At 40.6% G+C, this 14,392-nt stretch overlaps 1 protein-coding gene across 1 annotated transcript in view; it reads right to left on the reverse strand.

Moving 5' to 3' along the window:
- ctnnd2a (catenin (cadherin-associated protein), delta 2a) overlaps positions 1-14,392 on the reverse strand; it is a 385,529-nt gene that overhangs the window by 61,866 nt on the left and 309,271 nt on the right. The window contains exon 19 of the mRNA XM_033985946.2: positions 2,895-3,012. Within this exon, the coding sequence (XP_033841837.1) occupies positions 2,895-3,012 (118 nt within the window). The remainder of the gene's footprint in view (positions 1-2,894; positions 3,013-14,392) is intronic.

The following is a 14,392-nucleotide window of genomic DNA, read 5'->3' on the forward strand; positions in this document are numbered from 1 at the left end:
TATATATACAGTCTATGGTTTGGACCCAATTCTGTGAGTGAATTTATCAGAGTTTGGTACTGACATATTCACTGTTCCTTGTGGGTCGCTTAAAAAAAGAAAAAAGTATCTCCACGGGAAAGAAGGCGCCTGATTTGTCTGTTATTAATGTTCATATCTTGATTTACGGACACAATAGTCAAATAAAAATACGGGTCAATACGGACATTTTAAGATCAAAATGACGAGTCTGACAGCAGCAGTTACACAGAGAGGGGTGAAGGTTTATCAATAGAAAGTGAATTGGAGCCAGAGTCGATGCTCACTTCCTATTTGGAACGTAGCAGCTAGCAGGTTAGCTATGTACATTTATCTATGATTGTTGTGCTGTTGTCTTCTACCTATATTGTGGCCTGAAGTTACAAAAAAATCGAAATTAGTCGTAACAAGCTAATTGCTTTAGAATTTTTTATTTTTTTTTAATAACACAAGATGCATTCATTAAAGGTGCATTATGTAACTTTTCTGGTGTAGTGCCTGCAAAGTAGTCATCGTCTTCACTGAGATATTAATGCTATGCCTGAAATGTTCCACAGTATGGCATTTCACATCTATTTCCTTGGAGCCAGCAGGTGACATCCAAAAACCAAGTTACAGGTCACCTCTGTGGAGAAGCGACGTTACCCAACAAATGCAAGTTGCCATATCAACATTACAGGTAGAAACATCTCCATGGCGAAAAGCAGGTGACCCAAGCTGCACCGGAAAAGTTACGTAGCGCAGCTTTAAAACACAACCACACTGTTCATTGCAGACAGATTTTAGCTGTTAAAAATTAGTTTCCTAATTGTGCCTCCTCTAATTTATCAGAAAAAAAAAGTTTAGAGGGATATTATGAAGCCAGTGGATTGGATTTGCATTGAAACTGCTTTGTAACTAGCTTGAGCATGCGGCTAATGTGAACTGTCGGTACTGCAATGACCACACTCAGTCTCTGTTACTGCGTCTGTGACTGGCGCCCGGCTCTGGTGAGTGTGGTCAGCCAGCAGAGTGAGCCAGACGCTTAAACAGTGATTACGGATGTCCATTTAGAAAAGGCGCCGAGACGCTGAGACCTTGAGAACGCAGCCATCCGTGACGCTGTTTGTGTAGTATTGACTGTGTAGTGACATATACACTCCGCCGCCGATGGACTTGGACATGTAGGAAATCCGCCTTCCACAGCAAAAGATCTGCACTCCACAGTGAGCTCATTTGCATGTCCATTAAGTTTTATGTGAGTTTATTTCTTCCATATAGTTGTAGGATCTGCCTGGGATCCTTTGGAAAAACAAGAAGAGGCTGTGGATTTATCCCGTTTCAAACCAGGTGCTCCTATTGGGATGACTTGTTTTTCTATGGTTATGTTGTACTGTCCTGATTTGGCCCTGGATCACGCCCCGTTTAGTCCCGAACATAGACTGTATTTATAAATGGACATAGCTAACCTGCTAGCCGCCGCGTTCCTAATAAGAAGTGAGCATGGACACGCTTCCGGCTTCATCCAGGGCCGGTCCAGCCTATAAGCAGACTAAGCATCTGCTCAGGGTCCCATGGCCACCAGAGGGCCCCCAAGAGCCCTGCATTTATAGTGGAAATAATATATTATATCAAGTTTTATTGGACACAGGGCTTGTGTGTTTGCAGCAGCCTAAATATCCCTCTCAAACTATTACATTTGTTTTATATCTATAGTAGTAAAATATCTGCTGCTGCTACATTTGTTTTTGAGTCGGGCAGAGGTGAGGGCAGCTCTGTGTTTACACCGGTGCAAGGACCCGACATAATGTAAATTTAAGCCACTGTCGCCAACTGGAACACATTAAAATCCACCAGAAGCAAAGAAAAAATGTACAGAATTTTAAAACTCTTGCTCCCCTTATATGTTTGTGTTTTGTTCTTGTGACTGTGGTAGTTTTTGTGACATTCTGGATGTTTTCAGTCTGATGTTGTTCAGATAAACACAAATACAACTGGTCAAAGTGATGAGAGCAGAGTCAGAATGTGTCAAATGTGAATCACCAACAGTTGAGCCAGGAGGGGGCGCCAGAGACAAATTCAGCTTAAGGCCCCCTGAAAGCTAGAACCGGCCCTGGCTCCATCGACTCCATTGAAAAACTGTCATCCCTCTCTCTGTATCTGCTGCTGTCAGACTCATAATTTTGGTCTTAAATGTTCGTATTAACCCGCTCTACATGATCCTGATGTTTTTATTTTGCCATTTTATCCGTATATTAAGATCTGAACATTAATAACAGACAAATCAGACGCCTTCTTTCCCTGAGTTCGCTCCTGCTAGCGTTAGCAACAGGTTTGATTGACAGTGTTGCTAAGCACCCATTCCCTGCTAAACCAGTGGTCCCTCCGGATTGGCTCTTTGGTTGCTATGATACTCGGGGTTAGAATATCCAAATATGAAACTCGGCTCTAATTTGGCCGCTATAACTGCTAGCCTCGATTAGCTTCATTTGACTGAAGCCGAACGTTGTGCACTTCTTTATACAGTTTATGGTCCTGATTTGATTTGTGTCTTGTTCTAGTCCTGGTTTAGTCCTGGTCCTTAGTCAGGTTTAAATCCAGGTGTGCGTAAGTGCGGAAAATTGTCTGAAAGTTTAAAACGAACTTCTCAATTCATGTAAGGTGCAGCAGCTAAAACTAAACCACTAATTAACTATCGGAACATTTAAAAACTCATTTTTACTGACATTTAGGAGTAACAAGGCTTTTCTTCCTTTTCTGCTCTTTCACTTGCTAATTCATTTGTGACAATTTGCATTTTTTGAAATTTCAATCGTACTGTTCTAAATGCATGAGTAATGGCTCGGAGATTTTGGGCTTAGTCACGGCCCCGGTGTTATTCACAGGCTCGCACAGACCTTGCTGTCGATCTCGCTGCTGCCCAAAGAGGTCTGTATGACGTAGAGCAAAGCATCTGTCAGCCCGTCGCACTCCCTCATCCTCCGTCGTGCCTCCTCGCCCGCCGAGCTTACATTCCTGCAACAAACAAGACCATACACATATTTAAAAAAAAACTGCGGTTACTCGGCGAGCGTCGGTTGTATTTGCCAGTAGAAAGGATAGAAAAACAAATGGAGGGAGGCAAGATAACACAGCAGGGAAGAGTGGGAGAGTGAGAGACCGAGGAAAAGCTGGCAGCGCTCCTACATTAAACAATTGAAAAGGGAGCATTAAAATTCTGGATACATCTCAATCTATGCCCTAAAGGCTCACTTCAATTTAAGGCACTTGACTTAAGTCCAAGAGGAAAAAAAACCTCTTTAGTGAGACAGTTGGTGCCTGAACTTCACAGCCAATGCGCCCAGAGAAGCTGCTTTGATAATTTGACAATATTGTTCCATTTATTATAGGGAGGATTTGCCAGTGTGCTGCTCTGAAAGAATGAATAGGATTTTAATTAAACTGGAGGTACAGGTGGGTGGTGTTGGGTGGGATTTTGTTTTAGGGCTAAACCAGGATTCTGTCAGTGTACCAGGCGTCGAATCAAAAGCCAGTTTAAACAATTTGTCCACATCAATGGTGCTGTCTACCCCCACGGATGATATAGGACAATGATTACGGCTTCATTAAGGCGCACAGAAGTGGCAGAAACAGAGACGTGCAGCTCGGCGCGTCTTTAACTCCGTGAAGCGGGATTTAAGGTCACTGTAAATGACCAATCATCTCAACAACATTAGCCAAATTGCCAAATTAAATTGAAAATGAAATTGTAAAAGGATGAAATGCGTTGGTAATAAAGATGTGAGGAAATAAATTATGTTCGTTAGGCCTGTGGCGCAGTGGGTTGGGCATTTAGCAGTGCTGGAAGGTAAGTACAAGTAGTAAAGTACTGCACTTAAATAACTTTCTACTCCACTACATTTTTTAACTGGACTGAAAAGTAAGAAGTAGTTTTCATGATTTGAGGGGTTATTTTTAGCACAAAATGGTATGAGCTCTTCGACAAAGACGTCTTTAAGGAGACATATACTGCACTTTAATGAGCTGTTAACAATTGGTGGAAGTACAAGTAGTGAAATACTGTACTTAAGTAGAATTATTAGGTATCTGTACTTTACTTAAGAACATTTTGCACTGGGTACTTTATACATTTGAGAGCAGCATCTGTACTTTCTACCCCACTACATTTTTGAACTGGCCTGAAAAGTAAAAAAGTACTTTATTTAGTTATTTTTACCATGTTCGTGGAAACATCCTGGCAAAAGTTTTCGAGTTTGAGTTCAAGTGTCAAGTGCTTTGAGCAACAAAAATAAATACACAAAATTCATAAGAAAAACTAAGAAACTGATTTGTATTGTTACTGTTGACCAAAATAAGTTTCATTTTTTAATCAATATCACTACATTTAGCAGTTTAACAAATTTGTGTGAATATATTGTTAGACAGGTACTTAAATACTTAAATACTTAATTAAGTAGATTTTTTCATGTGATACTTTTACTTTTATTTGAGTAAGGAAACTGAGTACCACCACCCACAGTGCATACCGTTGTCGTGCCCTTGAGCAAGGCATTTGGTGTAGTTCTTAACTTATAAGTTTTATTCAACTATGATAGATATTACAGCGGTCTCTCGTATCACGGGGGTCACGTACTAAAAATAACCCACAATAGGTAAAATCCGTGAAGTATCAGCTTTATTTTTTACAATTATTCTCTATGTTTTTGGCTGTAAAACCCCTCACCACACACTTTATACACTTTTCTCACACAGGCATTAACATTTTCTCACATTTCTCTCTCGTTTAAACTCTCTCAAAGTTCAAACCTTCGTAGGCGTCTTTGTCGGTGCAGAACGTTTCATCGACATTGTGGGTTTTGTCGGGGAGAAAACAAATTGCAAACGTACAGCACTTCAGAGTCACACTGCGATCCAACGTTTATGTAAATTTGTCTGAACACATTCTGTACTGGACAGGAGACACGGCACGGAGGAGACTGATGGACAATGGTCTACAGTCCAACAGCCAATCAGGACGCACAACACAATGGTCTACAGTCCAACAGCCAATCAGGACGCAGAACACAATGCACGCTCAGACGATGTAAAAAAGCATTATAGCGAGGTACAACTGTATAACATTTGCAGACACAAAGCATATTAGTACATTTAAATGCTAGTGGACACGCCTAAACTTTGGCATTTGTCCTGTAAGTCTGAAATTATAAATATGTAAAAAGAACACTGATTGTCAAAGATATGCTGCTCTAAAATCAAATTAAAAAGGACCATAGCAGTAGCAGAAGTTGAAGTTAGGTGCAGCACTAAGAGGTGATAACATTAGGTGAACTATTTTTACTTCTGATGCGTTTCAAAAATGTCTAAAACTTTAAAACATAATTAAGTCTCACACATGGCTGCGCTTCGGTCACACCACAGACTGATACGTCTAATTGCCAAAGTGTAGATAGGATTAAACAGCTTTCCTAATGGGTGAAATGTCAAATAAAAACAGATGAGGAAGACAATGGAGGTGCGAGTGTGGTCTTAAATGAAAAAAGTTCATCTATCAGGCTGGTATAATAAAGAGATGGCAGCTGTTCCCCAGCCTATGCGTTGAGGTCAATCATTTATTGTACTGATGAGAAAAAGGGAAAAGGCGAGTGAAAGGAAGACACAAGAAGTCAATTAAAACTTTGCGTTCACGGCTCCTCGCTTCCAAGAGAAGGTCAAGTCATTTTCACCCACTTTGAATGCTAATGGGCAAACAAGCTAGGCAGAAGAGCGCCGGCTTATAAGTACAGCAGGCGCCTTCCTCTGCCGGGTCCATACAAAACAACATGGCGGCGAAAATACCTCACCTTGACAAATGTTTAACCACCGTAGACGGGAGGCCGCACGGATGAGAACGCGGAATAGGGATTATTTATTGCTTTAAAAAACGTAGCCTTGAATGTGCCGACGTTCACACCGGTAATGTTTTATATGCAGTGTGATCATGTGTGTGACGGTAATTGAAGAGCAGGGGCGGCGCCAGGAAGGGGCTTGAGGGGCCATAGCCTCAACTAAAACGGTCAATGCACATCCATAGCTCGCTCAAAGATTTTAGCACCATTTTAGCACATCAAACTCGACTAAAAATGTGCAAATGGCGATTACAGACTGTTCAAAATGATACTACAGTCGTCCCTCGCTATATCGCGGTTCTCCTTTTGCAGTCTCGCAGATTTTTTTAGTGCAATTTTACGTGGTTTATTTTACAGTGTATGAGCGTGCATTGTGTCCTGCGTCCTGATTGGCTGTTGGACTGTAGACCATTGTGTCGTGCGTCCTGATTGGCTGTTGGACTGTAGACCATTGTCCATCAGTCTCCTCCGTGCCGTGTCTCCTGTCCAGTACAGAATGTGTTCAGACAAATTTACATAAACATTGTATCGCAGTGTGACTCTGAAGTGCTGTACGTTTGCGATTTGTTTCCTCCCCGACAAAACCCACAATGTCGATGAAACGTTCTGCACCGACAAAGACGCCTACGAAGGTTTGAACTTTGAGAGAGTTTAAACGAGAGAGAAACGTGAGAAAATGTTAACGCCTGTGTGAGAAAAGTGTATAAAGTGTGTGGTGAGGGGTTTTACAGACAAAAACATAGAGAATAACTATAAAAAATAAAGCTGATACTTTGATACTTTCTTTTTGATTTCGCCTATTGCGGGTTATTTTTAGAACGAAACCCGTGTTAAACGAGGGACCACTGTACAAAAGAAAATCATTCCATATTAGGTTTTATACATCGCTACAGGGGGTAACTACATTTAAACTGGTTTAAAACGCCGACTCAAACATGGCAGGGGGTCGGGGTGTGCATTAATTGAGCAATTGTTGAAGAATTGAAGGAGAATCCCCAAAGCTCCTCCAACCAAAACTATGTACTGTGTTGATAGTCGCACATATTTAATACAAATGCAGAAAAAACTATGAAAAACGAGAAGAATGTACATTTTTTATCTTTCCTTATAGATGACATGGTATCAAATTTGAGTGTTAAAATTACTGAGAAGAAAGACCATAATTCCTCATTGGCACCAAGAGCAACAAACAGTGAAATCCTAAAGTTTCTTTCATTTCTTACTAATAGTTTACAATTCAATCCCTCTAGTATGTGACCAGCTTTAATGAATAAAACCTCGTAAAAGATAATGTAAAGTTAATGTGACATAAACAGATAAAAACACTTGGCATCCTCAGTGTTGTGAGATCGATTCCTGGCTCTTTGCTGAATGTCACTTCCCACTCTTCAGCCCCATTTCACTGTGCTTGCTGTTCTGTTCCAACGGTCTTGGCTAAAATATAAAATTGAAAGGTACACTCGCCGCTTGGTTTGGACCATAGACTGTATAAAGAAGTGGACGAAGGAAGTATGACGTCACCCACAGCGTTCGGCTCCAGTCAAATGAAGCTAATCGAGGCTAGCAGTTTCATGTTAGGAATTCCGTATCATAGCAACCAAAGAGCCAATCCAGAGTGGGGTTGTTGAAGGTAATGTGCCATCGGTAGCTGGACGACCTCTGGCGCTCGATTTATCTGTTATTAATGTTCATATCTTGATTTTTTATCTTTATCTTGACAATAGCGAAAATAAAAATACCAGGATCATAAAGAGCAGCTTAATACATACAAGGGTCATGGTTTTTCAATAGAAAGTAAATTGGAAACGGAGGTGCGCCCATGATCACGTCCGATTTCAAACTTAGCAACTCGCAGGTTAGCAGTGTCCATTTATATATACAGTCTATGGCTTGGACCCGATTCTGTGACAGTATTTATCAGGGTTTGGTACTGTCAAATCCATTGTTCCTTGTGGATGGCTTAAAAAAATAAACTAGTATCTCCATGAGAACTTACAATTTTCTTATCTGACCCATTCAAAATCGACAATTGCTTTTGAGCTTTTCCACAGACAAACTGACAAACCCACAAAGAGCAGGAAAATACACATAATTGGGGGAAGTAAAATTCTATAGTAGTGAAGTAGTTTATTTAAGCGGCTCAATACCCATTATACGAAAGAAGTATCGAAAACTATGCAGCGAGTAGGAGGCGCAAAATAGCACTTAAGCTGCGTCTTCCTCCTCGCACATCACTCAAGGTTTGTGCGTCTGAACAGCTTGACTTGGACAGACGCTTTTTTTTTGCTATGTTAGTTAAATACTTTCACATTTTGCTGTACTGTTCAAATATAAAGTTTCTGTTGGTATTGCGTGCCCTGCTTAATAGCTATATCTATGCGGGCTACACTGTCCCGGGAAGTCCTGCGAGAGAGAGAGAGGGGGTCCCTGGTGGATTGAGGAGCTAGTATCACATGTGTGGTGCTGTCAGCTCAGAGCGGTCTGTACACATGAACTGTCTGCTGGTTTCTCTAATGAAGCACGAGAAACTTATGTGCTCCTCACCAACTGGTAAAAACGGTAGATGGTCACATTTTTTAAGTCACTCAAAGCATTTTATATCGAGGAACCGCTCACATTCACACATATTCATACATCAGTGTACGCAGACACTGGGGGTGAGGTGGGTTAAGTGTCTTGCCCAAGGAGACAACAAAAGTGTTAATCTGTGGGAGATGGAATCAAACTGACAGCTCTACCAGCGATGTTTTATGTCGAGAGCGGGATTCGAACTGCCAAACGTCGGATCAGTGGACAAACACTACAAACTGGAGACATCGACAGTATTAATTTGTGGGAGCTGGAATCGTACCGCTCTACCAGTGATGTTTTACAGCAGGGTTTCAACCACCAACCTGGACAAAAGCTAGCTACTGTCGCTCCAAAATCACACCACAAAGCCAGAATTGAAATGCAATGTAGAATCAACTCTGAACTAGATCTTATGAGGTGGTTAGGACCGAAGGAACCATCTCGGACTCTGAGGACTTCAGGGACCGGCCTCCTGCTGGTGCCCAGAGTCAGGACTAAACGAGGACTAAACGAAGACTAAACCAGGGCTAAACCAGGGCTAAACCAGGAATAAACCAGGACTAAACCAGGACTTAACCAGTGTAATCATGAAGGAAGAGATTGTAGACCAGGTAGAGAGTTGAAAGAAGTTTATCTGATCAGATGAATGAAATTACAGACAGCAGCACATGTGTTACATTTCAGAGGAGTTTTCCAGTACTTAAAGCCCCTTCAAGGTACTATCTATAGAAGGCAGGTCTTATAAGGACTTAACTCATTTTACATACTGTCCGTACAAAGTCACAAAGGGATGTACAGTTAGCGGTTTACAGAGAGGTAGAATACGTCACTAAGAGATGCCTGCAGTCACTAAAAGATGGATTACTAGACCGCAACCTGAAGGAAAACCAGTATCATGTGACCGAAGCAGCTAGTTCTAGTGAAGACATCTTAAAATAAGTTTGTGTCACATTCTTACAGAGAAACAAGTTCACCTCAATGCTTAAGACACAAACAAAGATTTAAGAATAAAGTAAAAATCATGCTTTCAACCAGGATTAAACCAGGACTAAACCAGGACTAAACCAGGACTAAACCAGGGCTAAACCAGGACTAAACCAGGACTAAACCAGGACTAAACCAGGACTAAACCAGGACTAAACCAGGGCTAAACCAGGGCTAAACCAGGACTAAACCAGGACTAAACCAGGGATAAACCAGGACTAAAGACTAGAGACGGGCCTCTACTTCGACAATGTTGAAATCCAGGCTCAAAACACTTCTGTTCAGCCGTGCATACGACTGAAAGGTTTTAATTCTGCACTCTTCTGTTTTAATGTTAATTTTATGATCATTATTTGTGCTTATTTGTGTGATTTTAATGTCTTTCTTACTCTGTTTGAATTACTTTGTGTACAAATTGTGCTATACAAATAAACCTGCCTTGTCTATTATGTAAAAAAATACATTGATTACTGTAAAAAGTAACAGAAATATGTCACGCCATCAACTTATATTATCTTTAAAATTAGCCTGTTTCAATAACGCAGCGTTCAGTGACGTCTTACTAACCATCGTGCCATAAATAGCATCAACATATCCAGACACTGTGGATGGAGATTTTTGCTCAAATTTGACACGTTTCCATTATCATAAGGTTAATAGAGGGCCCAAGAACAATTGTGGCTGGATCATTACAACTAAAATATTTAAAGGTACGGGGTTTGGTTCTGGTTTGAGCCCAATGATGAAGACTTGGTTTGGTTTTAGTCCTGGTTTGGTCTTGGTCTAGTTCAGGTTTAGTCCCAGTCTGTTTGTAAGTGTGAACACGCCCTAAATGAACCAAATCCACTTCAGTTTCTATATTTGAAACCTAAACTGTCCTTAAATGTCCTCTTAAGTGTGAATGAAGTAATTGTGAGCTGGTCTTTACATCCTCACATAATTATTCATGTGTATTTTACAGAATGTGACCTTAAATTCACTCTCACGATGTTACAGGTCCATTACAAGCTCACACTTAATTTCCATTCTGATGCCATTCTTCACTAATTCGGTCTAACTCATTAGCCCGCATCATTAAATAATTAGCCAGTGAGACAAAGGCACAAACTTGATTAAGCATCCCTTTAAGAAAGTAGCAGCAGTTATTGTAGCTGCAGGTAGGAAACTGGAAAGTTCCTTAATAGAAAAAGCAGACGCCATTACAACTGAAAAACAGACCTTTAGTTTTTATTTGCTTTCCAAAAACATTTGCAAAAAGTTTGGTATACTGCGACTGATTTGTTCTTTAATAATTGGGAGAATTAAAAAGAAGCAATTACTCACAAATGTCAAAATGTAAATTATCTGCAAAGTGGATACACAAAACTAGAGAGCACTGGAACTTTCTTTTATTTGTAGACATTTGTTTAATTGTTGTCTCAAAACACACATTTTAGGTTTAGAGGTTAATTAGTGGCTGAAGTATCAGGATTAGAACATGTACATGCTTCTCTAAATGGACAACTTATTATTCTTTTGTCTGGAATGTTCCACAGTATGGCATTTCACACAAAAAAAACAAAAAAAAAACACCAGGGAGACAAGCAGGTTAAGCATCAGGTCAGAAAAACACTGTATTTTTATAATGGAAGATAAGGATGGATAAGTTTGATGTCCTACTGTGGGACAATCCAGGAAAAGAAAAAAACATCTCCATGAAGACAAACAGTTGATGGACCCACACTAGAAAAGTTAACGGAAATACGTATGTTTAAAGCAAATCTACTCTGCAAAATCAACTTTTTAGAGCTTTTAACCATGTTATAGTTGTTGCTTTTCACCATTTACTCACCTGAAGTTGTATCGGGAGTAATTTGTGCATGTTAATCGCTTATTTTCAAGACGCCATTTTGATTCAGCAAGTGTCAAAGATGATAGCTACACTGCCCAGCCAAAAAAAATAAAGTCGCCACCTGGATCTAACTAAGCAAATATGTTGTTGTTGCTGCGGTTGGTCTGGTCTAGGTTCAGCAGAATGAGGTCAGCTGACACCTGAATATACTGAATGACCAGGTTATTCCATCAATGGATTTTTTCTTCCCTGATGGCACGGGCAGATTCCAAGATGACAATGCCAGGATTCATTGGGCTCAAATTGTGACAGAGTGGATCAGGAGCATGAGACGTCATTTGCACACATGGATTGTCCACCACAGAGTCCAGACCTTAACCCCATTGAGAATCTTTGGGATGAGCTGGAGAAGCTGCAGCGTCAGACTCGACCAGCATCAATGCAACATCTTGGTGAAAAATTAACGCAACACTGGATGGAAATAAATCTTGTGACGTTGCAGAAGTGAAATCGAAACAATGCCACAGGAAAGCTAAAGGCAGAACAACCAAATATTAGAGTGTGTGACCTTTTTTTTTGGTCAGGCAGTGCATATTTTTAAGTAACTGGCAAGACGTTTGGGGTTCACCTTCTAGCACACCACAAAACTCATCAGTATTTTTCTAAAGTTACGCCGTCATTCATTTGAAAAACTATGAAAATTTGGTGCTGACAGTTCAACATTATCACTTAAAGGTCCCATATTGTGCAGAGTTAATCTTGTGAGCTTTAAACCATGTTCTAATGCTGTTACCTCCTAAAAACAGACCTGGAGTTGTGTTTTGCTTCATTCACACGTTTTGAGTAACACTTTATTAAGCTCAAAATGCTCTGTTCCACCTTGTGATGTCACGAAGCGGTAGTTTTCACCAGAAGAGTCAAATATGGGCCTTTTAAATCTCGTCCATGCTACACGTGGGGAGCCTTGACATGACTAGAATCCGGACAGCTGGCCCTCTGATGCCGTATAAGGAGCAAATGTCGACGGCGTGACTCCACAGCAGCTGGTACATATGTGCGGACGTGCTTGTGCGGAGGAGAAGGTGCCTTTATTGCCTGCATTCCCATTGGACAACATATGGGTCCTTCAGCATCATTAGCTGCTTGGCCCACATTTTATATAGGGCCACACGTAGACACTCAATCACAAAGCCGGAGCCGCACATTTACAAGGCCAGAATGAAAACACCTGATGCCTCGACACCGATTCATTCCCATTATTAAGTGTGAATCCCCATTGGCAAGATTCCACGCAATGATTCAGAAGAAATACACTTGAGACAAAAAGGTAAAGATAATTCACAAACAGGAATGTGCAAATCTGCAGGAGGCGAGGGTGCGTGAGAACCACGGAGAGGGATGCGCTACACGGTTTAAATAAATAGAGTTTTTGCAATGCTGATCGTGGCAAAACAGGAAAGCAATTCATAATCTTGGTGTAATCTTTTCAAATCAGTTCAGTTTAAGTTCGTTTATATAGTTTATTTAAAACATCTTCAGTTGACCAAAGTGCTTCACAAAAAGTAAAAAAACAAACCCAACAACTGTCACGATAACACATTTTGAAGAGCGATATATTGCGATAAACGATAATATTGAAACTACAGTACATTCTGCCACTGAAACAATAACAAAAAAAGCAAGATTATGCTCGTAAACTAATATTTAATTATACAAAAGCATTAAAAGACATGAGCTGTAACCATAGACTGTATAAAGAAGTGGACTGAGTGAGTGCGATGTCACCCACAGCGTTCAGCTCCAGTCAAATGAAGCTCGTCAAACTAGCGGTTATAGCGGCCAATTTGGAGCCACACAACCAAAGAGCCAATCTCGCCTCTTTCCGCTCGCACCGCTGGTTTGGCGGGTCAATACGAACATTTTAAGACCAAAATAACGAGTCTGACAGCAGCAGTTACACAGAGAGGGGCCACAGTTCTCGAGTCGATGGAGCAGGAAGTGCGCCCATGCTCACTTCCTGTTTGGAATGCTAGCAGGTTAGCTATGTCCATTTATATATACGGTCTACGGCTGCAAGAAATAAATACTAGAGTGAACTAATAATTAGCGAAGTTACTTTTTCAATCCTCAACAGCTAATTTTTTTCCGTGTTACAACAAAAATAACAAAAATCTGTCCACTTTTGCAAAGGATCTGTACACGTGATAAATATAGCGCTCCGAATATATTGATCCAGCTATCACGTACTCAATGATAAGTCGATGTAGTGATTACTGTGACAGGCCTAATACAGATAACACGATACAAAAGAAAAGAACATTAAAACGTCGTGATATCCTGTGTAGCTAGTATTAAATGCCAGGGAGAAGAGGTGCGTTTAACTAAGCTGAAAACCCACCTCAGGTAACTAACTTATCCAAATCAAGTAAAGATCATTGGTCACTGTATAATACTTCTTAATTCAACTTTATATATTAAACAATGAATTCATTTTAGTGGGCACATTCTTGTCTGAGTAAGTCCTGGTTTGGTTACTGCTGTTTAATGTTGTAGTTGGTCTTGTCCTGGTTTAGACAAGTGTTCAACATATTTTTGTAGTTTTCAATTACTTAATTACTTTCAAATCTTCCATTACAAAACAATTTCATCTTAAAATAGCTGAATTCAAACCCCAAACTGTATAAAGAAGTGGACTAAGAGCGTGTGACGTCGGCTCCAGCCAAATGAAGCTAATCGAGGCTAGCAGTTATAGCGGCGAATTTGGAGTCGAGTTCCATATTTGTAATTCCGACTCCGAGTATCATAGCAACCAAAGAGCCAATCAGGAGCGAGGCTGATGAAGCTAACCTGTTGCTAACATTAGCACGAGCGACCTCGGGGAAAGAAGGAGCCTGATTATTCCGTTATTCATGTTCATATCTTGATTTACGGACACAAAAGTGAAATAAAAACCCAGGATGATGTAAAGCGGGTTAATATGAACATTTTAAAACCAAAATGACACAGCTCACAGCAGCAGTTACAGAGCGAGGGGTGACAATTTTTCAATATAAAGCGACTCGGAGCCAGAGTCGATGGAGCTGGAAGCGCGCCCATGCTCACTTCCTATTTGGAACACGGCACT

The sequence above is a fragment of the Periophthalmus magnuspinnatus genome, chromosome 20 (genome assembly GCF_009829125.3).
Source record: "Periophthalmus magnuspinnatus isolate fPerMag1 chromosome 20, fPerMag1.2.pri, whole genome shotgun sequence".
NCBI classification, from domain to species: Eukaryota; Metazoa; Chordata; class Actinopteri; order Gobiiformes; family Gobiidae; genus Periophthalmus; species Periophthalmus magnuspinnatus.